The sequence below is a fragment of the Myxocyprinus asiaticus genome, chromosome 23 (assembly GCF_019703515.2).
Source record: "Myxocyprinus asiaticus isolate MX2 ecotype Aquarium Trade chromosome 23, UBuf_Myxa_2, whole genome shotgun sequence".
Lineage (NCBI taxonomy): Eukaryota > Metazoa > Chordata > Actinopteri > Cypriniformes > Catostomidae > Myxocyprinus > Myxocyprinus asiaticus.
The window spans coordinates 18415081-18440505 of NC_059366.1; the positions used below are offsets into that span (position 1 = coordinate 18415081).

Genomic DNA, 25425 nt, shown 5'->3' on the forward strand with positions numbered 1-25425 from the left:
CTATCATATGCCTTCAGAAAGCTTGGAATAGGATGAGCGAGTCACATTGAATTTCTTTTATGATACTTTTGCATCTTTTTTTAATTTTAAAAGTGAGTCAATTTTAATTGCCATTGTATCAAAAACGATGGACCAGGACAATCATAAAAAAAATGTCCTTTTGTTTTCTGCATAAGAAATAAAGGTTTGAAACGATAAGTACATTTGGACAGAATTTACATTTTTGGGTGAAATATCCCTTTAAGACAAACATGGCTATATGGCTGCTATCTGAATAATAGCTTTAAGTGAGTAATACTGACCTACAGCAGCAATAAGGCACATGAGCAGTAGTAGAGCGACACTCCAGAGTACGTCTATATTGAGTCTACGCTCCAGTTTACTTTTCTTATAGCGTGGCCCGCTGTTATTCTGCATCGCTTTGGTCTCGTGACCTGCAAACACACACAAATATTTACTTAATTTATCTCCATGAATCTTTTTTATTCATTTATCTGTTAGTCAATAAAAACTCCAGAAGCAATTGCTCTTTATCTTTCTATACACTTATCAAATCTGAACTTTATCTCTGGGTGAAGAGATGTGAAAGTGACCTGCATAGACCACAATGCCGATCACAGTCTCTGTGTTTCTCACAGTGCAGCTCCTCAGAAGCAGATTTTCACTGTGTAGTCCAACCCGCACTTTACCAGGATGCTCCCTGTGTTGTCCACACAAACAAAGCCATTACCATTTTTATTCAAATAAGAAAGACAAAGCTTCCACCAGGCTTTTTGTTTATTATTTATTACAGCAAACAACTGGTGTGTCGCAGGTCTGTTCTGAAAGGGTTGACGACAAAGAAAAACAATTCTAAATGCAAATAATAAAATGCAATTAAACATATAATCATAAATATATGATATGTTTGGATAGTCATAATAAATAGGCCCATCAACTTAAAAAAAAAAAAAAAATGCTCCCCATATCTTGTGCTAATGTCTAAGGCGGTGCGTCCAATCAGAATGCAAATTCAGATGTTACTTGGTAAAAGCCACTCAAATGCTATGCTCTTATCCCCAAAAACCATGAACAAAACTACACATGAAAATACGGCCCAGGCTCTATTAAATACAGGTTCACTTGCGATGAAGATAAACGTCAATCAAGTCCAACCACAATGTGCTTTGTCTGGTAAAGTATAGGCTGTCAAGAAAATAAAACCATTGAAATTCATGAGACATTATGAGAAAATAGTCAATTATCCTATTCAGCTTGTCATGTTAATAATTTTGCATATCATTGGGCCCAAGCAGTTCATGGCTATATTAATACATTTTAATGTTTGATTTGAAAGATTTTTTACATTTTTGTTTAATTTGTATAATAAGCAATTTTGGTACTGTGTTAGGGCATCACTTCATGTCCGATGTAAAATATGGGCCCTGAAGCAAAACAAGTTAAGAATCACTGATTTACAGAAGCACTGATTTACAGATTTACACGTGTACTCACATGAAGCCTCTGAACCGTCTCAAATCATTGTTTGGATTTTCACACTCAATACGACTGTTGAAGTTCTCAGGAATAAATTCTGATTCCTAAAGGAAGATTACATACGTGCACACACAGTCTCATTTATTTTCATGATCAGTGGTGAAATGTGCGCTTGCAAGAAGACATACACTTAAAAACAAACCTTTAAAATTGTGTATTTGGGACAACGACAAATCTTGATTTTTTAAAAACACAAGTGCCAATCCAACCAAAGTGAGACACTCGAAAAGCGTCTGTATGATGCACATGTACATAGACGCATCCTTAAAAAGTCCATATATAAGTTTACCTCGAACAGATTGATGAATTTAATTGCAAAATAGATTGTTGTGGACTGTAGGCCAATGATTATATTCAATGATATGGAAATAAACAATAGCCTATATTACCTTCTAAAGCCATTTATTGTATCGTCTTATCGATGCTTTACTAGTCTGCCACAATGTATTGCAATGTATTTTAATTATCTGAGATATTATTTTTTGTATCATATTATATTTATATTGGTTCATAATTATTTAATCATTATTGTTATTTGGGGTCCTTTCTCTGCAAATATTGATATACAGTATGCGATTAATTTGATTAAATAATCTGCATGTCATGTAATTAATTCACTTTTTAATGAATTGACAGCCCTAGTATCATATAATCTTAGTTCTTATAAATATATTCAGGTTGCTTTTAATATTTTTTAAAAACCTTCATTTAAAAATAATTTTCAATACAATTCATTTCATTTAATTAAGAGTAATTAAATTATTTTTCAAAGTTTACAAGGACGTTTTCTTTGGGTCATAACATTTCACATGATTTCCATATCATAAAGTCAAATTTTCTGATATTTTAAGAGATTTACTGACCTCGACACAGATATGAGAATCCCGGGTTTTTCTCTGATGTGATAACTCTGATTTTTACTTAAACGTTATTTGGCAGACAAAAGTTTTTCAAATAGTAGTAATATTCCAAACAAAATTCTAAAACTGCTTCACTAGTAATTTTTTTCAAAATTAATAATGAAAGATTATGCCCTTCTACTTAATATAGTTTTATTTCAAGAATTTCACCCTTTTTATGATCTCACGTTGGTTACATCAGCCTGACATTTTTTACTTTACGTCCTAAAATATTTTTTATTCAGAAATTGCTCATCATAGAAGAAGTGTATTGAAGTCATTGTCTGAGTGAATTAAATCTGTAATGCTTTTTTCTCTTTTTTTGAGTCACATCATTGACCCATTAATAAATATATGAAAGCCACAATTTACCTCATATATTCATGGAGGAAAAATCAATGGTGTTAACGGTGATGGAGATGACAATAATAAGGACGTGAGAGCCAGTCACCTGTTGTGGCAGGTCATGAACAACCTGCCTCTGTTTGAGGTTAGTTTCTCCATCCAGGTTGGCCGTCTCAATGTGACACATGCCATTAGGATCAGACGAGTGAAGCAGCACCATATCAGCAGGAATGATCTCATTACAGCAAAGACGGACCAGATCACCGACACACACCTCTGCCCAGCGACGCTCCACATACCGCTGCTGCTTTCTTCAATGCACAAACACACACACTTTAAATGATTTATTTAGATTCACAATTAGCATTATATAATGGCAGTACAATAAAATGACAGTTCACTATGGATAGAGGTAACAGTGCTTTCTCCATAAGGAAGAACTGTCCAGGATAGCGGTCACAGAGCAATAGCGGTTTAACTCTTCCCAAAACAGAAATCTTATATATTGCTATATACTGTATGTAAACCACATAGATAATCAGTATGTTCGTTTTCATGTGTGGTTTCTACTGATATGCATATATGCAACATACTGTATAGTATCTTTATATATGTAACACATTTTCCCACATCAGAATAGGATTTGAATATATATATATATATATATGTATATGCCCAAATGTTTGAACTATAAGTTCCTATATGGCCATTTATCAGATTTCTGTATTGGTTTCTGTATGGGTTCATTTTTGTATTCACATTTCCTATGTACACTTGTGTCCAAGACTTAAGAAAAATTCCTAACACAATTGCACATTCATAACCGAGTGTATCCAATGCTTCCAGTAAAGTTTTATTTTACCAGATTGATTTTAAAACACTCCTCCATGTATAGGTTAAAAGAAAAGCAAGTTTTCAGAATAACAGTTCTGGTGTTGTTCATTAATCAATACAATATCTGGAGTGTTAAGCAAAGCATCAAATATACAGTGGTTAAGTGATGAAAACCAGTCCATTTTAACAATCTGATGAATATCGTTGTTAGTTCATATATCTATTTGCAACGGATGAGATCAAACTGTATGCGTTTAGAGCAATGTGTCAGCCATGTTGTCATACATTCGTTCAGGTATCAGCTTTATTTACTGATGCCATTAACACATGAATAAAGACAGACAATTTTTACTACAGTATATGTTAAAATAAAATTTATTTTAACATTTGGTTTGGATTTGAATCAAAATTTGATATGCAGTCTATTGAAACAGAAATTGTTCCAATTATTTTTTTCAGCTGAATGATGCAGACAAAAGCCTCATTTTCAGACTAAATCTATTGGTTTCTATATTAAATTCATGTGTTATTATGAGGTAAAACACATCCCTCACACTACTGATGGCACTGAGAACCAGTCTTGCAGGTGGTATTATGGAATATTTACAGAACTAGTGTGAAATTCAAACCTTCTATAAAAAGTTCAATGTCTACATGCTGCTTTCCACACAAACACGCCATGTATGCACGTACACATTTACTAAAGCTCATGTTTATCTGTCTTTTATACAATAGAAGGACAAATACACACATAGAATCTAAGATTATTCTTTACCAATATAACTCCTGCTAAACTCAATGCATCAACCTCAAAGTAATCGCTGTGCTTTATTGTCACCCACGGCAACAGCTGCACAACAGGTAAACTAATATGCGGCAAGGTGATCACATGGGAGCCTTTTTAAACCGAGCAGCATTAACAGTTAGAGCCAAATGTCAGATTTTTCAATGTTTTGGTACAATCAAACACAGCCTAAATATGACTCTTAGACTACTACACTTTTTCTTATTTGCCATTTACAGACAGTAGACTATACACTATGTAAAGCAAAGTGCTGTGAGTATGCCTGTAAGCCTTTTTAAATAGAGTATATTCCCAATCTTTAAAATATATGAGCCTAAGGCAGATTTTTGTGCCTTTGTATATGTCAACATCATTGTGTGCTTCTGAGAATTTATAAACTCTAAATACGGAAGATAAAGTATATGCATAGATACACAGAGTACAAAAAATTGCATTGTTCTCACTCACTCTAAAGGGGACATAACATAGACATCTATTGTTTTAATATAGAACAATGCTATTATAAATACTGTATAGTAACCAAACCAACACCCTTACTCTAACCATAGAAGAAACTTCTTGCATTTTTAGAATGTAAAAAGATCATTTACTTAATTCCTCAATCGATTTTTTCTATGTACACACGTGCACTCAAATACATGCGCACAGATAAACCTGCAAGAAAATTGAATCTCTGACCAAGAGATATCCACACAATTATAAAAGAAAAAGAGTTAAAAAAATAACTCTAATTCAAGCTAACCATTAAGTAACAGCCACACTAATAATTAAAAAAAAAAAAAAAAGACCTATACGGTTTTACAGCACATGGTACAGGTTGCATATCGCCTAAGTTAACTCAGCCTAAGTCCAGCAACTGTGCTTCAGTGACTTTGGCAACACAGAAAAACCATTTTAGCTGTGATGGGACACTTAAACACACGAATACTGGTTTCCAATGGCTGTCTCTGGAGAAACCAGCCATGTTTGTTGCATGTGACATAAACAACTGTTGCCAGTGTTTGGTTCAAGAAACTGTCAAAGCTGTGCATGGTCATGGGCATAGCAAACTCACAGCTAGGTTATATAATGCTTTAATTTTAAAATAAACATGCTGTTAAAAAACATACAACACAACGATTGGAGCAAAACAATAAAAAGGAAAAAAAAATACAATTTTATATATATATATATAAACAATCACCCAGCATTTAATTAATGTATGCTACCGGTCAAAAGTTTTGAAACACTTGACCGAAATGTTTCTCATGATCTTAAAAATCTTTTGATCTGAAGGCGTATGCTTAAATGTTTGAAAATAGTTTTGTAGACAAAAATATAATTGTGCCACCATATTAATTTATTTCATTATAAAACTAAAATGTAATAAAAAAAAAGTTTTTGAAATTGATGACTTGGACCGAATAATAAAGAAAAGCAGCCAATAAGTGCCCAACATAGATGGGAACTCCTTCAATACTGTTTAAAAAGCATCCCAGGGTGATACCTCAAGAAGTTGGTTGAGAAAATGTCAAGAGTACATTTCTGCAAATTCTAGGCAAAGGGTGACTACTTTGAAGATGCTAAAATATAACACAGTTTTGATTTATTTTGGATTTTGTTTAGTCACAACATAATTCCCATAGTTCCATTTATGTTATTCCATAGTTTAGATGACTTTACTATTATTCTAAAATGTGGGAAAAATATTATAATAAAGAATGAGTATTTCAAAACTTTTGACCGGTAGTGTACACCATTTAAAAGGCACTTAAAAAATGACAGAGATGTCATGATCCATTGATAACAGATATCAGCTGCCATACCATATACAGTTGTGGCCAAAAATATTGGCACCCATGGTAAATATGAGCAAAGAAGGCTGTGAAAATAATCTGCATTGTTTATCCTTTTGATCTTTCATTCAAAAAAATGTACAAAAATCTAACCTTTAATTGAAGTAGAACAATTTATAGAGGGGAAAATATCTCATCAGTAAATAAATATTTTTTCTCCAAAACACGTTGGTCACAATTATTGGCACCCCTAGAAATTCTTATGAGTAAAACATATCTGAAGTATATTCCCATTCATATTTTACACCTGGGTGACTAGGAACATGAAATTGTTCAGCCACAGGGGTTTAAATATGAGGTAACAACACAGGCCTAATTCCCTTAATCATCAATCACAGTGGGTAAGACTAAAGAATAAAGTTATGAGGTGCGGCAAAAGGTTGTTGAGCTTCACAAAATGGGAAGCGGCTATAAGAAAATTTCAATCAACTGAGATGTTAAGAATCGGCCTGGAAAAGGATGTGTGTCTATATTGTCTCCATGCACAGTGAGGAGGATGGTTCAAGTGGCCAAAGAATCTCCAAGGAACACAGCTGGATAATTGCAGAAATTAACTGGGTCTTGGGGTCAGAAAGTAAAAAAAAAAAAAAATTATAATAACTAAGACATCACCTACATCACAACAAGTTGTTTGGGAGGGTTTCAAGAAAAAAAGCCTCTGCTCTCATCCAACAATAAACTCAAGCTTCATCAGTTTGCCAGACACTACTAGAACTTCAAATGCGACCGGGTTCTATAGTTAGATGAAACAAAACCAAAAAAAAAAAAAAAAGAGCTTTTTGGCAGCAAACACCAGAGATGGGTTTGGCACACACAGAGATGAAGAAGTACCCAATGCCCACGGTTAAATGTGGTGCCGGATCTTTAATGTTGTGGGCCTGTTTTTCTGCCAGAGGTCCTGGACATCTTGTTCGGATACATGGCATCATGGACTCTATCAAATATCAACAGATAAAAAATCTAAACCTGGCTGCCTCTGCCAGAAAGCTTACAGTTGGCCCTGGTTGGATCTTCCAGCAGGACAATGATCCAAAACAAACATCAAAATCAACACAAAAATTCTTCACTGACCACAAAATCAAGGTTCTGCCATGGCCATCCCATTCCCCTGACCTGAACCCCATAGAAAACCTGTGGGGTGAACTGAAGAGGAGAGTCCACCAACATAGACCTTTGAATTTGAAGGATCTGTAGAGATTCTGTATGGACAAATGGTCTCAGATCCCTTGCCATGTGTTCTCCAACCTCATTAGGCATTATAAGAGAAGATTCAGAACTGTTATCTTGGCAAAGGGAGGCTGCAAAAAGTATTGAATACTTATTGGGTGCCAATAATCATGGCCAATGCATTTTGGAGAAAAATATTTATTTAATAATGAGATATTTAAAACATTGAGCTATTTCCCCTGTTTCAATTGTTTTACTTCAATTAAAGGTTAGAATTTTGTAAACATTTTTGAATAAAAAAAATCAAAAGGATAAACAATGCAGATTTTTTTTCACAGCCTTATTTGCTCATATTTAACATGGGTGCCAATATTTTTGGCCATTACTGTAGGTCAAAGTACAAAATGACAAATGTTGAATACGTGCAGCTCTAGATTAGAGTGTGCGTTTTATACCTGGGCTAGATTTTGAATCTTGGCATTGTTTCAGAATATTTATTGTGTTTACCTATCATACACATCACACAAGTGGTTATTGACCTGTTGGTCAGACTTCCTCCGACGCTGGTCCTCACAAAGGTCTTTAACAGCAGTAACAGAAATCACTAAGACAATAGGAATGATCGCGATTTCTGGCTGGAACGCATTTACAATAGGCACAAAGTTTAATGCACCCAAGAAGAGGAAGTATACATTGGCAAAACGATGAAGTTGCTCGAAAAGATTCTTGGGGATGAAGGAAAGGAAGGTGTACTTGGTCGTCCGGACCATATTTCTGCTGTACAACTTTTGCAGTTCCTTTGCCTCTTCATAATCAGTCCAACTTGGGATCACCGTTCTTCTCTTTTTAGTCTGATCTCTTGTGGTGCCACCTTGATCTGGGTTCACCGCCGAAGTCATGGCAACTGGAATCTGGATACCATTCAGCTCCAGACAGACAGTGTGTAAGAATATTGCAGCCAATTCAGGCAGTCTCTCCATGCCCAGCATGTCCAACAAGTCTCACCACCACTCCTCAAATTTGTTTCTCGTAGTCTTCATTCTGATCCAAACCAAGGTCTACACGCACAAAATCCGACACTTGAGAAGTGTTATAATCCAAAACCTTTGTCTCAAGCGAGTGTGTTTTAGAAACATATAATACTAAGCCTAACGATCAACGGCATATACACTGTGCCATATAGACTGTTCCAATCCTTGTCCAGGAAACACTCCCAGGCATCATAAACAAACTCAAGGTAGAGCTTTTTATGACTCAAAGTGGCAGATTTTAAACCGAGAAGACAAATAGGCTGGTAAATGAGTGACCAGCTTACAGTGTGACATTTATCTGGGACAGTGAACACACATTTACAATCAGCTAAGCAGCCCTGGACTATTAGTATTATTATCACATTTAAGGAAGGCTGGGCACAATTATGAGTATTACTTTAACAAAGCTAATATTAAATCAGTGTTATTATTGTTAATGAAAACTATATGATAAAAAATTTTGTTAACTGGAATAAAAATTAAAATAGTAACACTTTACAATAAGGTTGTAGTCATTAGCATTAGTTAACTACATTAGTTAACAGCAAACAATACTTTTACAGGTTTCATTAATTCTATAATTAATTTTGGTTAATTTCTACATTACGAATATACAAATATGTTTTACATTAAAAGTTGTATACTTTGGGGTGCCTGGGAACCTCAGTGAGTATTGACACTGACTACCACCCCTGGAGTCGCGAGTTCGAATCCATGGTGTGCTGAGTGACTCCAGCCAGGTCTCCTAAGCAACCAATTGGCCCAGTTGCTAGGGTGGGTAGAGTCACATGGTGTAACCTCCTTGTGGTCGCTATAATGTGTGGTTCTCGCTCTCAGTGGGGCGAGTGGTGAGTTGTGCGTGGATGCCGTGGAGAATAGCGTGAAGCCTCCACACGCGATACGTCTCCGCGGTATGCGTTCAACAAGCCAAGTGATAAAATGCGCGGATTGACTGTCTCAGACGCAGAGGCAACTGAGATTCGTCCTCCGCCACCCGGATTGAGGCGAGTCACTTCACCACCACAAGGACTTAGAGCGCGCTGGGAACTGGGCATTCCAAATTGGGGAGAAAAAAATAAATAAAGTTGTATACATTAACAGTAATTAATGCATGTTAAAGGTGCAGTATGTAACAATTTTCATGTAATATTCACCTTTTTTTTGCCAATGTGTGAACGGCTTGTAACGCAACTTAAAAATGAGCCCTTCCCGGACTTCCTAGGTTGACTATTAAAGCCTGTAGACTGAAATTAATATGTGCAGTAAAAAAAAACTCATTGTCATTGTCATGATACCTAATGCGTTGACTAATGTTAATGAATAGAACCTTATTGTGGAGTGTTACCATAAAAAGTAACATAACTGAAAATACTCATACTACACAAATATATTTTCATGAGTCCAAAACAACAAAAATAAAAATGAACAAGAACTAATTGTAGTTTTTAAAACACCATGCCAATACAGTTATAACCCTGAGAAATTTAACTGTAAACACAATTCAATTATATTAATAAAATGCCTTAACTTTGGTAGCAGTAAAATAATAGAGTTAAACTAAAATTAATATATTGGTACTAAAAACTTAAATGAAACTAGAACACAACTAAGCTAACTGAAAGGACAAATAGAGAATATATTATAAATCAAACTAATAAAAAAAATTTAAAACTATAACACTGAATTGCACTTTGTAGATAGTGTATGTGAGGTTCATATTTTGAGTATTTTACAATGGCCATATAGATTAAGGAAAAATTAAGACTTGTGTCCGATGTGCAGTTAAAGGAAATGAGCACTGGCCTTTGAGGTGTGAGGGACAAACAGAGACATCACAAACTCACAGCTACACTGAAAGTTTCACATTAAGGTACCATCTCTTATACAGTACATATCACACCATCCCATCAAGGAAATATTGAAGCATTCTTTTAGAAACGGACCCTTTATCTAACTTAGACTGAAGAGCAACTATAAGAAACAATAGGCAATCATTCATTCTTCAGTCATTAATACTAATGGCTAAAGCAGGTTTGCATGAGAGCTTAGAAGGACGTTTTGTATAATGTTTGAATTATGCAACATTATTTCTTAGAAAATAGCACCTTGCCTCAGAAGAGGAGTGTTTGATTTGTGAAGTCAATGTGGTTTGTGTTAACGGTCAACACTTTCCAGTTATAATAATAGTACACAGTTCCACGTTTATGGTAAAAAGTAGTTCTAAAATTTAAATAGCTAATTAAAGCTCAAATAATTAAAGGGGTAATATTATATAATTTTAATTTTTTTCTACCTGAGGTCTACTTACAATGGTATTACATTTTTTTTTTTTTTTTGCACCATAACAGTCATAATGCAGTTTTTCATGACCATTTTTCACCCTCTGCTGTGCCTTCATGATTTCTATACACCGTAAACAGATCTAATTATTTTTAATATGGGGACACAATCAATAAGGTGAATTTCTCAATGCAGACAGGACAAAAATAACGGAATGCATAAAAAGCCACATAGACACAGAAAATCTATCATTGTTCATGGCAATGTTGTCATAGAAGTTCCGCCTTAATTCATCCATATCAGACACGCATACTGACCCGCAGTAGACGTGTGTCAATGTGTTGTTTATTTTCTTGTCATAGCGGTAACGTCTGTAGTCTTCCATGGCATCTTTAAAGGCAATGACGGTGAGCACCACTGCAAGGGGGATCATGGTAATTTCCTTCTGAAATGCTTCAACCACTGGAACCCAATTCAGCAACACCAGGAACAAGAAGTACAGATTTGCCGCTCTGTTGCGATAGAGACAAGACACACTTGTATTAGTAAAATATTCTCAGTAGAACATAAAACCCAAGTCAGAAAATCATCTACAAACACACAATCAGATAATTTAGCCAATGGTGTAACTTCAAGGCATTCACAAGATGAACCTTCTTTGTTGTCATATTGCTATAAATTGTCATCTACTTATTTGTTAATGCTATTAAAGTGTGTAACTAGGTGTTTTCTTTTTTTTTGTTGTTCTTTTTTCTTTTCTTTTTTTTTTTTTTTTGACTGCAGGTACTTTTATGTCCCAGGAGGTGATTTTTGTTAAAACTAACAAATAAACAAAACTTACAATTGTCTTGGAAACTTTTTACAATGCCTTCATGTATTTTTGCTACTTTTCAAATGCTTTAGATCTATATATTTTATTGTTTAACCCTCATCACAGACCTTGGGCTCTATTTTTGTGAATGCGCTACGTCTTATTCAGTCTTCGGGAGCGCTAATTCTAGTAATAAATGGCAACATGTAATACAGTCCATGTCCAAACTATAAAAATATAGTGAAACACCAAATTAAGTCCCTGACAATCACTGTTGTAGCTGTTTTATGAAACAAAAATTTCAATAGCATTTATTTTTTTTAAAAAGATACTTGTGTCAAACTATGTAGGTTAAAGCCATGATTTATTTTTCAATTAATATTATTATGTTTATATTTACAATTGTATTTAAGATCCAATTTGTATTTGTAATTTTTCACTTATTGTCATAGAGTGATATTTAGGTCACTGCAAAAGGTGCCGGTGAAAGAAGTTGGAGAGGGGTAAAATGTTTGGATTTGGGGAGGCCATTGTATACCATTTTTTGACAACTTCATTATTTTGATTATATTTTAGTTTAAGTGTAATTCAAATTAAGAAATATTTTTGGTTTAAGTTGTCATGTTTCAACAAATTAATTTCATTTTTAAAGCAATATCGACTGGTAGAAGCCAAAAAAAAAAAAAAAAAAGTCCCTCGATCCACAGTCTAACCTGGATGGCCGATACCATTACTGTACTAGCCATGCATTTGTGTGTCACTTGATTATTATGAATACTTACATTCTCTGTAATTTACAGCCTACATCCAAATCCTGATAAGAATAACATTTTCTATTCTAATAAAAGGAGCATGTTACTGTCATAGAAATATGCCTGATATTCAACAAGGACGCAGTTGATGCACAAAAGAATGTATGTCCATATTTCTATTCTTCTAATTTATTGCATACAGCCCATTTACAACACCAACTTTTAATGAATGTGCTGTCTTTGTTTATATGGCTGGTGCTTGACAGGGAATTGACTATAAAATGAGACACAGACGTTGCAATAACCGGAGAAGAACCTCATTAGCACTTTGTGCACGCAATTTCACCAAACCCACTTGTGCCTAGACTTAGCGCATACCCACTGCACTTCATGACCATGCCCATTGACTTTGCACATATGACTTAAAGCATCTGGAGACTAAATGTCTATAATATCATTTCCACAACAGAATGCTAACACAATAAATAATTTGAGATGTGGTGGAAATGTTCATATTATTTCCAGCACAGACTGCTATTAAACAAAATACATAATTTAAGATGTGGTGGATATGTTTGTGATATTTGAGAAAAAAAAAATACAAAAAAGAAAAATCCTCTTGTGATGTATTGTATATCCACTGTTGGACATTGTTAGTGGACAAATTAAATAACCTAGTAAAAATGCAGAAAGTGTATTTAAAGAGAGTTTATTTTGTAAACGTCCAAATGGATAAACATGCCCATAGTTTAACAAATAACATGTAAACTATGTATGAAATGTTGAGCTTAAACAACTAACCTGTGAAACTGCTGGAACAGATTCATGGGTATGAAACTGATAAGGCTGTACTTGGTGGTCCGGATGCTATTGTTTCGGTAGCCCTTTGAGACGCTGTGGTACTCGGCATGGTGCGGACCCCATCGTGATACCACCACTCTCCTCTTGCCAATGAGCCTTTGAACCAGAGGGTCTTGAGTGTCCAGACTGCTCTTAGGGGGCAGTGATGAAGGAGAGTACCAGCCCCTCCTCGAGTCTGTGGATATCAGCTGTAGACATCTGTGTCGAACCCAATGGACGTGATCCATAAGGACGGCAGAGGGTGGACCAGTAAGATTCCAGTGCCAGAGCAGCCAAAATGACTAGGTCCTTTTCTGCACTACAAAGAGCCTTCCACCTAAGCAAACATGGACATTTTCACCCACACACAATTACTATAAACCCACAAAGTATTGCAAGTGGCTACAACTGGTAAACTGCCATTTCGTCAGTTTTGGACAGGACGCAATAAGTTGAACATTCTTAACTTGTGATAGATCTGAAATCTCATTGACATGTGATGAGCAAATCAGTAATGTCTTTATGCAGAAGTGCTTGAAGTTAAAGCCCTTTTTGTTAACCTCATACTTCCCTATGTATCATGGAAATAGGAAGGAGTTAGTTTCATTTGAAGCATCTTGTATTTTACATGTCATTACTGAGGTGAAAGAGTTGTCACTAGCGCAGACGAATTGCGGGAGTGGAATGAGGCAGAAAATGGAAGCAGAAAAGCATCCTAAAAAAGAACATTAAAACATGCACAATGTAGGCATAGAAGATGCTAAGTTTAATTAATTGCTTGAATTAAACATCAAACCCTTGGGTTTTGGGAACACATAAATGAATTTAAAAGTGCATTAAACATTTACTTTTTTCACTGGTAAAGGTAAATGGTGACAGAATTTTTATTTCTGGGTGAACCGTCCATTTGCGAAATACTTATTTTAATTGACCGTGCACAACATGACATAGATAACAGAGTTCTACTTACTTCCATGAAATGTTAAACAAATCATATCAGATCATTATGCACCACAGAATGTGTCATGCAAGTGCAAAATAAATAAATAACATAAAATACCGGAAATGTTTCCAAATTCACGAAACTTTAATGTACTTTCACTTTGTAGAGGTTATTAGAAACAATCCCTGTTCTAAGCTGCCACTGCAAAATTATAATTATGTTAATATAATTAAGCAGTTTCTTGTGCTGTTTTTAAATACAATATACAAGTTAGGGACTGTGCAGGAAGAACTGAAAAGAAAATAAATAAATCAATAAATAGCCACTGTCAGATTAGTATTGATGCATTTTATGATTCATTTCTAATGCAATATTTCTTTCTCAAAAAACAAAACATAAACTATATTTTATATATAATTCACTGATATTATAAAACTATATGATTTAACATTATATTATTTCTATTGCTGTTTATACAGTGTTTTCATCACGAAGTAAATAATATTAATACTATACTTGTGACAAAGCAGCAAATCACGCGCTAATCATTAAAAAAAATGCTCAGTTGCAGTTCGGAGGGTAAAACAATTGTGTTACTTTATTCATCTGTTTTCATCAAGTGTACTTACGGAAACATAACAGGCGACACCTATCAACACAATATATGTAACCTCGAATACGTGGGTACAATTAAGAGTCTGTTTAATCTTATCATGTAACTCATAAAACGTTATGTTGCAGTTATGGCGTTAGCATAATAAGATGTAGTTCTCAAAGCAAACAAGACTTCACAAGAAACTCGGGGAAACACAGCAGTAGACGCATAACCTCGAAGAAGATAACAAAGATATAAAACTTACCCTCGAGTCATCGAGTTGGCCACATGGTTGAACAATGATTAAGAGTAACTTCTTCCAGCTATTATGTGTAGCGGTCACATGAATTATTTGGTTTACAGTGACCTACACTGGAGAACTGCGCGGCCGCACGCGCATCAGCAGCTGCATCTCTCTATGACGTAGAAGTGCTGATTCATTTTCACCTTTATCCACAAAGTTCCTCCTTAAAAGTGCACAAGTATTATCATCTTATAGTAATCGAAACAAAGCATTGATAATTTTATTTCAACGCACAAACTCCTAATTAATTACCACTTCAAAGTGGTCTTGAGAAAATTATGGGGGGGGGGGGGGGGGGGGTATTACATTTTACGTCCATTATGTGTGTACTAACCTCATTCATGGTAAAAAATAAATAAATAATAAAAAAAAAAACATTTGGTCTAGTTAGGTAAAAAAAAAAGAAAAAAAAAAAAACAACAATTTTTTTTTTAAAGGGAAACAAGTACTAATTTCCAATTTAATTGTTCATCAATTAAGTTTACATTAAATTTACAGCATGTATGTTTGGTTGGAAAACTCTATAGTCTTTGGATTTATTAAACTTTTAATTTGAAAGTTCGTGAGCGACGCGTCATTTCCGGGAATTGTAGAAGAAGATATTTCCCGGGTCTCGAAAGCAGTAATCAAGAAGCGAAAAGTTGACAAAAACGTGTAAAAACAGGAACATAAATAACATCAGGGTTGTCAGATTTAAGTTGTAATGTGATTAAAATGTTAAATGTTTCTTCCAAGTAGAGACAACAATGCTGTGTCATGCAACATCTTGAAGGCGCTACAACAGTTCAAGTCACGTGACACTATCAGCTGACATCAGTGACGAGTTGAAAGACGACTGGCAGCACAATGATAACATTGCTTGACAAATTGCCGCCTGACCAATGTCCTAAAGTAAGTAACAACTGTGTAGTGTTTAGAATATTTTACAAATCAAATGATACCGATAAACAAATGTCGTGGTGATCCAGTTCTAATGTCCTTATTGTGATCTGGCCCATGCCTTCAGCACGAACTCAGTAATGCAGCTCATCGCATTGCAATGTCAGTGGTTGACAAGGGTTGCCAACTTTGGTTACCTGTTTGGAGTGAGTTTTGTTTTGTTTGATTGTTATCTATCTATCTATCTATCTATCTATCTATCTATCTATCTATCTATCTATATATATATATATATATATATATATATATATATATATATATATATATATATATATATATCTCGCCTGTAGGACGAATTACCCAACGGGAAAATGGCCAGTGCACCCTATTGCCAGTCCGCCCCTGATTACAACGATGTGGCCCGCAACACCTTATTTCTTTTTGCATCTGGCAATGGGTGCATTCAGAAGATGGAACATTTTGCTTTCAGAGGCTTTATCTGGAGTTGGGTGCATTTCTTACAGTTCTAAGACCAGTGCAGACAGACAGCACACGGAGGTTAAGTCATTCACTAAATAGGGAACAAGGGAGCATCCTATAGCTTCCCTAAGCGGCCAAGTGCTTACACGCCTAACATCCGGTCAAAAGTTCAGTTTCAGGCTGCAGATAATGTTTGAACCACTCAACATGTTTGTCAGACATGCGACAATGGTAATCCATACATAAATGCAGAATTTTAAAATGCTAAATTTTATTTTAACCTGGTTGGCAGTGATCGGATGATCCTGGCCATTACCTTGAATCAGAATTAATTATGCTAATTTCTGATTGGTAAAATGCTTCAGCACTGACTTTTATTTGTTTTTTTTGACAGTGCAAAGAGAGAACATTGAGATTTTGTTGCCAAAGTAGATTTTTTTTTTTTTTTAGCATAAGAGAAGAGTTAATGATCCCAATACACATTGTTCCAAGGCAGCTTTACAGAAAATCAGCTGTAATGTCTCAAAAACATGAAAAACCCCAAAAAATAAATAATTAAAAAATCTGACTTTTTATAGCTTGGTATTATTTAAAATTTCACAACTTAGTCCCGTTGTCCACATATGAGGACATCAAGTTTTAGGAAAACTATTTGCTAAAAACTATTTTTGCATGTTCATTAGGGGCTACTAGTTAGAAATAAAAAAGGGAAATGAAAAATACACACAGCAGTCGCGTTCGGGTCTCAGGAGGTTAATCTTAACAGATTGAACAGTAATTAGTTGTTGGCCTTAAAGTAGGTGGAGCTCCAGGTCACACTTACCGATGACGTGGACCAGTGCCAGTAAGAAAGTGTTTTTCAGCCTTTATACATTTTCCTGAAAGTTCACCCTGTTGCGAACCACCAAATCAAACTCAAAAACACCTTTTTTTGGACAGATTTTGTTCTAAATGACATCACATCTGTTTGTTCTGAGATTTTGCAGGAAGTATGCAGGGGCCTTAAGGCCAAAATGTCCTGACAACTATATGCAACAAAATCACATCTCGTACTGTACGTATCACACAGCAGGCTTTGCTAATCTTAGAACAAACTTGATGTTGATTATACGTTTATATTTTCTGATTTTCTCCTTCACCAATTATTGTGATAATATGCATGGTTATTTTTTTTTAATAGAAGTTAAAAGTACATTTCAGTTCATCTCATGTTTGTTAATCAACCAGTGTTTAGAGAATAAGGGAAACTGGTTTATTGTGGTTTCATTCTAATCAATCTGGATAAACAATTGCTCAGAGAATGTGTCATCAACTTGACTTTGAAAACGGAATATTTAATTTCCTTGTTTTCCTTCTAAGCTCTTACACAGGGTCGTGGATGGATTGTGCTGGAGGAGTGGTCCAAGGCGAATAGATTATGGTGACAGGTGGAGTCTGACAGAATGGATGGAGTTAATGGACAGTCTCTCCTCTCTCATCCGCTTTGCTGTAGGGAGGGGGTGCTCAGATCAAGAGGTGAGTAATGAAGAATTTGAATAGGCCTACAAATATTTTATTCATGTCTCATAGTTTAGAGTCAGGTAAAGGGTTCAGATACATGTGTTTTTAGTAAAAGTAATGTTTGCTGTTAAATAATAAAAGATGGTTTGCAGAGCACCAACTTCACCAAATTTTCTCTAATTTCTCTATGGCTGGTTTTACAAAACAGGCATGTAAATATACAAATAAAGTTAATTTTTAATTTGTAATTCTTTTATCCTTCTGTCGCCACAACCCAAATTCAGAAAAGATGCTTGCTTATGCACTTTCTTCAAGTTAAGGGAACGGTTTATGGGTAGTTTATGTGAGTTGTGATATTTTGTGCATGTGTGTGTAGGTTCAGCAACTGCTGAGTGATTTGGACACTGCACGTGCAGAGGCCGTTCTGCACTGTGTGTACTCCAGGTTTGATGAGCTCAGACATGCTTTGGTGGACAGAACCAATGCCATCTCAAGCACTCAGCTACAGGACTTCAACTGGCAGTTAAAGGTGCAACAAACACATACATACACTTCTCATGTATTTCAATCAAAGTGAAAAGAAGATCCACTGATTTTTCCATTTGTTAAAGTGTTGCTCCTCTTACTCTCTCCTCCCTTTCTTTTGTTAACCTCCAACTCACTCTAGCTTGCATTATCTAGTGATAAGCTGTCAGCTTTGAACACTCCTTTGCTAAATCTCAGTCTGGAACTAAAAGAGAATGGAATTCAGAGATCGGTAAACATAGAATTGAACAAAGAGGAGCTACAAACACTCATCAGTGCATTAGAGGCAGCCAATAAGGTAATGTAATCTTTCATGGATGGTTGAGTAGGTAGGTAGATAGATACTGTAGATCGGGGTTCTCAACGGGGGTGGTACCACCCCCCCAGGGGGCATTTAAAGGATGCCAGGGGGTTCTGAGAGCAAATTAGTAGAGAGGAGGGGTGTTAGGTTACAAATGGGGGGGCATTTATCAGTCATAATAATCAAATCTATCATCAAGTTCCTCTTTGCATTAAAACGTTTATCTAGACATGGAGTATACAGTTGGTTCTCAGTTATACTGGTTGGTACACATTTGTACTGCAGCTTATCTGATTTTGAAGTCTAGTGATGCATCTGAAGTATCTGTTTTAGCAGCGTCAAATACACAGGCGGAGGCACAACCTCTGCTAATACACCTGTATGGCTCTGTAGATGGATACGGCTCAATGGACAGCAGTGCGAGCACAAAGCTCTTAAAGGAATAGTTCACCCAAAAATGAAAATTTGCTGATAATTTACTTGCCCTCAGTCCATCCAAGATGTATCTGAGTTTCTTTCTTCATCAAAATAGAATTGAAGATTTTTAGGATTTCATTTCAGGCCTCCTCCTTTAAACAAGTGAATGTCCTCCATTTTTTTGACGGTCCAAAATGCATATTTAGGGTGCATCAAAATAATTCACAAGACTCTAGTCGACAAATAAAGTTCTTCTGAACCCAAACGATTGATTATTTTTAGAAACAAAACAATACTTAAATACTAATACTACTACAAATGTTCGCTTCCGTACATCTCTGTGACGCACGCTCATGAGAGGGATGACGTAAGCTCGTTGGTAAGGTCACGCGTCATGTGGAGGAAGAGACAGGAAGTGAAGGGAATGAAGTGGCCGTTCATGAAAAAAAGGTTGAGAACCACTGCTGTAGACAGACAGACAGATCTTTTAATATATAAGTGTGTCAAGTGTGCATACCTTTTCTGACATTATGTGTCCTTTTCTAGGTTGTGCTGCAGTTAAAATGAAGAGACCACATGTATATTCTCTCCTGTCAAACATGCATCTGTGCCATCTTACTTTCAGATAGGAATTCTGATGTCTATATAATGAGACAATGGAAAACAGGGACCTTATGGACAGAATCTTAAGTGAAAACCTCACTGTGTCTTTACTGTTGAAGCATTTATGCAGAGTTCAACAGACTAGATGTAAATATTATTGTTTACTGGGCAAAAGCTCCATTAATACTGGCTTTGAGTTGACTTGTTGCTATGCCTGATTAATGGGACTGGTTGATATAGAGGCACACTGAAGAGTTAAAGGCCTGCGTACACTTGTATTAATTTCCCCATGGACGTTTTTTAGACAATGCAAATGGATTTTGGTTTCATTTGATAGTTGCATTTTTATATCCAGAAACTAAAAACATTAAAGGCAAGTGTGAATTGTTCCCTTTTTTGCCAAAGAATGTCAACAGAATAATAAAAAATAAAGAGCCAGAAATCTCCAACACATTTTTTTTTCATGCTATCATGTGACATGACTCACTTGTAATCCTGATTAAAAGGTCAAAGCTTAGGTACCCAGTCTCCACACTAATTTCGAAGTGGGTTAAATCAAGTTCTCTTTATTCTTTTTAGTATGGATGTCCCATTAGTCCCATTCACATGAGAGCCGAGGCAATCAGTGTGAGAGCAATTAACCCTCAATTAAATGTGCATACACCCAGTGTTTTGATTCATTCCATAGTTCTGTGATTCCTAGACTACTCAGCAAATAGCACACACACACACACCATTTGTTGTTTATACAACAACAAAGCATGCAAGTACAAAAATCAACACTTCACGTAGTGATTGGTTTGGTGAGATATTGTATTTGAATTCATTTAAAATGTAAGATTTAAAATTAAGTATCCTTAAGAGCAATTGTGCTTGCAGTCCAGGGCTCACATACACTCAAGATTCAAGCAGTTTTCAATCTCATTCAGTCATACATTCTCCTACAGCATTGGAGTGCATGGATCAATAGCATAAGTGTAATTACATAAATCATACATGGTTAACAGCTCTGATAGAATACTGTTTTTAAAATAAGTCCAGTCATTTTTATTTGTATAGCACTTTTCACAACACTGTTTCAAAGCAGCTTTACAGGAAATCATGCATTAAAAAAAAAAAAAAAATTATATTATAGTAATATCTATAATGTCTTACAGTGATCACTGTGTAGTTTGTTTCAATATGATTGTAAAATGTGTATAGAAATAAAATAATAATTGTATTTAGAACCCCGTGAGCAAGCCGAAGGGGACTGTGGCAAGGAACACAAAACTCCACAAGATGTTGGGTTTAATGGAGAAACTTAACCTTGGGAGAAACCAGGCTCACTGTGGGGGCCAGTTCCCCTCTGGCTAAACAACATGAATATAATGCCAATTTTAGTTATATGTGTGCTGTGCAACTCATGGTTTTAAATTTGTAAATTAAGTAAGCATTAATGTCTAGTGTTTTAAAAAATAAAAGATTTTTTATGAATTTTAAGATTGATGACTAATGTCTTTGAAGTCCATTCTGGATTAACTGCTTAAGTTTAAATAGATTCATTGTCCTTTGTTAATTGGCTGACGAAGGCTTTTGTTGTCAATTAGAGTCTATGTATTCCATTTCAAGAGTGTAGTCCATCAATAGACAAAGGTGATGCAGGCAGAGATAAATGATGAGGTGCATCGCAGTTCAACCTGCAGGTCATTTTGGTGAGGTTCGGTGGGGTCCATCCTAAGTCCAAGGTTCAGACAGTGGCATATGAAGTATTTGATGTCTTGGAGTTGGCATCAGTTCATTCTAGCAGTGGAGTCTAACACAAAGCAGGAACAGAACTGGATCTGGCAGGCTCTGGTAACCTCGGGATATGAATGGAATAACGTCGAACGGAATAAGACATGGAAGCAAATAGAATAATTTTGGCGTAGATGCCATTCAATTTTATGCAGAGTTATAGATCATGATGGATGTTTCTGGTTCCGGCAGACCTAACTAAAGCAGCCTAATTGTGAGCTGAAGGATAAATTAGGTGTATGTCTGGCTAAATAAATGAGTCTTTAGTCTAGACTTAAACTGAGTGAGTGCGTCTGCATGCCGAACAGTGTTAGGGAGACTATTCCATAGTTCAGGAGCCAAATATGAAAAGGATCTACCTCCTTTTGTGGATATTTATCTTTATTAGCAAGCCAGAATTTTGTGATCGTAATGAACGTGACGGAATATAGCATGTCAGAAGGTCACTTAAGTACTCTGGAGTTAGACCATTCAAAGCTTTGTATGTAGTTAACAGACTTTTAATATTAATATGAAATTTAACAGGTCGCCAATGTAACGACGATAAAATTGGGCCAATATGATCATATTTCTTAGTTCTATTCAGCACTCTGGCAGCTACATTTTGAACCAATTGAAGTTTATTTATTGAACATGCTGGACATCCTTCCAGTAATGCATTACAATAATCTAGTCTTGAGGTCATGAACGTATGAATACATTTTTTGGCATCAGCAACAGAGAGCATGTGTCGTAATTTAGCAAAATTTCTCAGGCGGAAGAATGCTGTTCTACAAACATTGGAAATTTTATTTTCAAAGGACAGATTGGTATCAAATATAACACCTAAGTTCTTTCCTGAAGAAGACGACATAACAGTACATTCATCGGGAGTCAAATTATATTTTAGCGGCTTATTTTTTAGAGGTTTTTGGTCCAATAATTAGTACCTCTGTTTTTCGGAATTGAGTAGAAGGAAATTTCTGTCCATCCAGTCTTTGATTTCATTGACACTCTGCTAATTTGGAGAATTGTGAATTTACATTGGGTTTAGAAGAAATATAAAGTTGGGTATCGTTGGCATAACAGTGGAAACTTATTCCATGATTCCTGATAATATCTCCCAGGGGAAGCATGTATAAGGAGAAAAGCAGAGGCCCTAAAATTGATCCCTGTGGCACTCCATACTTAACTTTCGTTTGATTTGACAATTCCTCATTTACACATACAAAGTGGTAACAGTCTGATAAACAGGACCTAAACCATGCTAATGCAAGTCCACTAATGCCAACATAATTCTCCAGCCTATTCAAGAGAATGTTGTGATCTATCGCATCGAAGGCAGCACTAAGATCTAAAAACACTAGAAGAGAAATGCAGCCGCGATCAGATGATAAGAGCAATTCATTTGTAACTCTGATAAATGCAGTCTCTGTACTGTGATGGGGCCTAATCCTGACTGAAATTTTCACATATTCCATTTCTCTGTAGAAATTAACATAGTTGGGAAGACACTACCTTTTGTAGTATTTTAAACATAAATGGTAGATTTGAAATCGGTCTGTAATTAGCCAGTTCTCTAGGATCAAACTGTGGCTTCTTAATAAGTGGTTTGATAACTGCCATTTTAAAGTTTCTTGTGACATGTCCTAAGGATAGCGAGGAGTTAATAATATTAAGAAGAGGTTCTGAAATTACTGGGAATACCTCTTTTAAGAGCTTAATTGGTATTGGATCCAACATACATGTTGTGGCTTTTGCTTTTTAAGTTTTGTTAGCTCTTCATGACCTATGACAGCGAAGGATTGAAGCTGCTTGTGAGCAAAATTATGAGACACTGTTTTCTGAGGTGCTGTGACAGTTGATTGCATAGTTACAATTTTATTTCTGATTGTTTCAATTTTATCAGTAAAGAAAATCATGAAGTCATTACTATTGTGCTGCGATGGAATATCTGGTTCAGTCAATGCTTTATTCCTAACCAATTTAGCCACAGTACTGAATAAACACCTAGGATTATTGTGGTTATTTTCTATGAGTTTGCTAAAATTTGCTGACCTGGCAGTATAATGCTAACACGAAAGCACAGTTGAGAGGCTTCGACCTGTGACTTACGGTCTACTGTTATGTAATGTGCAAATTTCACTGCGTTCTCTCTTTGGTGGACGTAAGTGAAGTGATATGGCACCTCTCTGTAACATTTAAGCGTTAGGAGTTAAATAACAACAACAGCAGGTTTTAAGCAGACTATAGTAAATTTACCAACCCCTAATTCACTCTTAAGAGCACTTTCACACCACACTGGCTTATGTTTGGCAAGTTGTGAGAAGTAAATTGTCAAACAGAACCAAACTTTGAAGTAATGATTCAAGTTATTACTTTGGATTCTTATGCATACACATTGTGACAGAACTGGCACGTAGGATGCCTCACACGGGGCACCAATTATTATGTAGGGCTTTACTGGTTGTTTAGATCAGTGTTACTATCAGAAATAATTGATAATTATTTCTGTAGTTATTAATCAATATTTAAATTAATCAATTGAATCTAACTCATTAAAACCTCAAATGGGACTCCAGTAAATGTAGTGTGCTACATTTAGGAGCAAGTTTGGTTATTAGCAATAATTAATAATTATCAAAGATAATTACTAATTATTAAAATCAATAGAACATTGATGAGAATCAATGTTAGCTTTTTAATCCTTTAAAATCAACAATTATCAAAGATAATCGTTAATTGTTAACATCTATGAAACATTAATTAAAATTAACACTAGCTTATTGATCATTCAAATTCAACAATCATCAAAGATAATTATCAAAAATCAATAGAATATTAATAAGGATTAACATTGACGGGGCACCACCCTGAAATCAGGGACTAATAACCAAATAGAAAAACAGTCTCAATATTAGATTGTTTTCTTAGGAAAATCGACATCCGAAGAATATCGATTTTTGGGAAAAAAAAAGGTTTGAATCCGAGCACTGACATCCCGTCAGCATGACACAGGTGTATGCAAAACAAACCAAAACACTTCTCTTTGTAATATAAACAAAACAAACCAAAACACTTCTCTCTGTAATATAAACAAAAGTTTATTTATGCAGAAATATCAATTAATAATTAATACAATGCAGTCAATAAACTTCCGACTTACAACTACAAACTAAACAGTGATATGATTAGATATGGAAATAAAATAATCCTATAACACATAAGGTGTGTGTCTGTGGGGGTGGTTAGTAAGAGAGAGAGAGAGAGAGAAGTGACAGCCCTAAAGCCGATTTCGCGATCGTGGGAGAGAAAACAGCTCTCAGTTTATCACTCAGAGAGGCGGTGGACGGCTCGTAAACAGTCCCATGTTATTTGACTCTTTAATGGATGAACTCAGTTGCTGTCTCACCCGCGATGGCGAAATTGCACAATAATCCAATTTGGTTGGACCACAATACAGCAAAACAAATTTGTGATAATTAATACCCTGTGTATTAATATTGAGCGGACATGGCGGTCCGTAAACTGTACAAGCAAAAACCTTGAAACACAAGAATAACACACTATAATATTCTATCTCTGCCCAGACGTAAACCTCTTACTTAAATCGCATGAGGACACAGGTAGAATGTGTTTTCCTCCGTCATTTAACTTTGACCCGGTTCCTTGAGGTTCGTGTGATGACGGGAGGCCGTTTCCTCGCTCTGTCGGTGGGCGGTACGGCTGTTGATTCTCGGCGGGCTGGCGGAGGACTCAGAAATGTCGACTTGATTGAAGATGGAAGAGAAATCTTTAATCTCTTCACTTCTGTAGGCAAACGGATGAAGATGCGAATTGCTCGGCGGTCTCCTTCGGATCCGTTGGAGTGTTCGGTTGAACACAAAGTAATCTCAACTCGTCCAGCGAGATGGAGATGTATGGCTACAGTTTCAAGTCGGACATTACTTCCTTGTGCCACGAGGTTGCACCTGAGAGCAGCAAAAAG

General features: G+C 35.7%; 2 protein-coding genes across 4 annotated transcripts in view; one reads left to right on the forward strand and one right to left on the reverse strand.

Moving 5' to 3' along the window:
- Positions 1 to 15175, reverse strand: part of LOC127414269 (phospholipid-transporting ATPase VD-like) — a 41139-nt gene extending 25964 nt beyond the window's left edge. The window contains exons 1-7 of one of the 3 annotated variants that reach the window (XM_051652185.1): positions 14939 to 15175; positions 13097 to 13472; positions 11050 to 11244; positions 2887 to 3091; positions 1495 to 1580; positions 594 to 700; positions 303 to 434 (exon numbers count right to left, since the gene is read on the reverse strand). In XM_051652185.1, coding sequence (XP_051508145.1) covers positions 303 to 434; positions 594 to 700; positions 1495 to 1580; positions 2887 to 3091; positions 11050 to 11244; positions 13097 to 13383 — 1012 coding nt within the window. In that variant the 5' untranslated portion in view covers positions 13384 to 13472; positions 14939 to 15175. Of the gene's footprint in view, positions 1 to 302; positions 435 to 593; positions 701 to 1494; positions 1581 to 2886; positions 3092 to 7928; positions 9692 to 11049; positions 11245 to 13096; positions 13473 to 14938 lie in introns of those variants that run through there. The other 2 variants (XM_051652184.1, XM_051652186.1) reach the window with 2 other exon arrangements.
- Positions 15176 to 15563: 388 nt separating this feature from the next.
- LOC127414276 (COMM domain-containing protein 8-like) lies at positions 15564 to 20135 on the forward strand. Its single transcript, XM_051652196.1, has 5 exons — positions 15564 to 15868; positions 17696 to 17851; positions 18213 to 18365; positions 18504 to 18659; positions 19626 to 20135. Exons 1-5 carry the CDS (start codon positions 15824 to 15826, stop codon positions 19644 to 19646), a joined length of 531 nt encoding a protein of 176 aa, XP_051508156.1. The 5' UTR covers positions 15564 to 15823; the 3' UTR covers positions 19647 to 20135.
- The last annotated feature ends 5290 nt before the right edge of the window (positions 20136 to 25425 follow it).

Excerpts from the sequence above, each read along its gene's own strand:
- LOC127414276 (XM_051652196.1), top strand. The coding sequence starts at position 15,824 with ATGATAACATTGCTTGACAAATTGCCGCCTGACCAATGTCCTAAA. Across the intron at positions 18,366-18,503 it reads ACTTCAACTGGCAGTTAAAG|CTTGCATTATCTAGTGATAA; the intron begins GTGCAACAAACA and ends AACTCACTCTAG. Across the intron at positions 18,660-19,625 it reads CATTAGAGGCAGCCAATAAG|GTTGTGCTGCAGTTAAAATG; the intron begins GTAATGTAATCT and ends GTCCTTTTCTAG.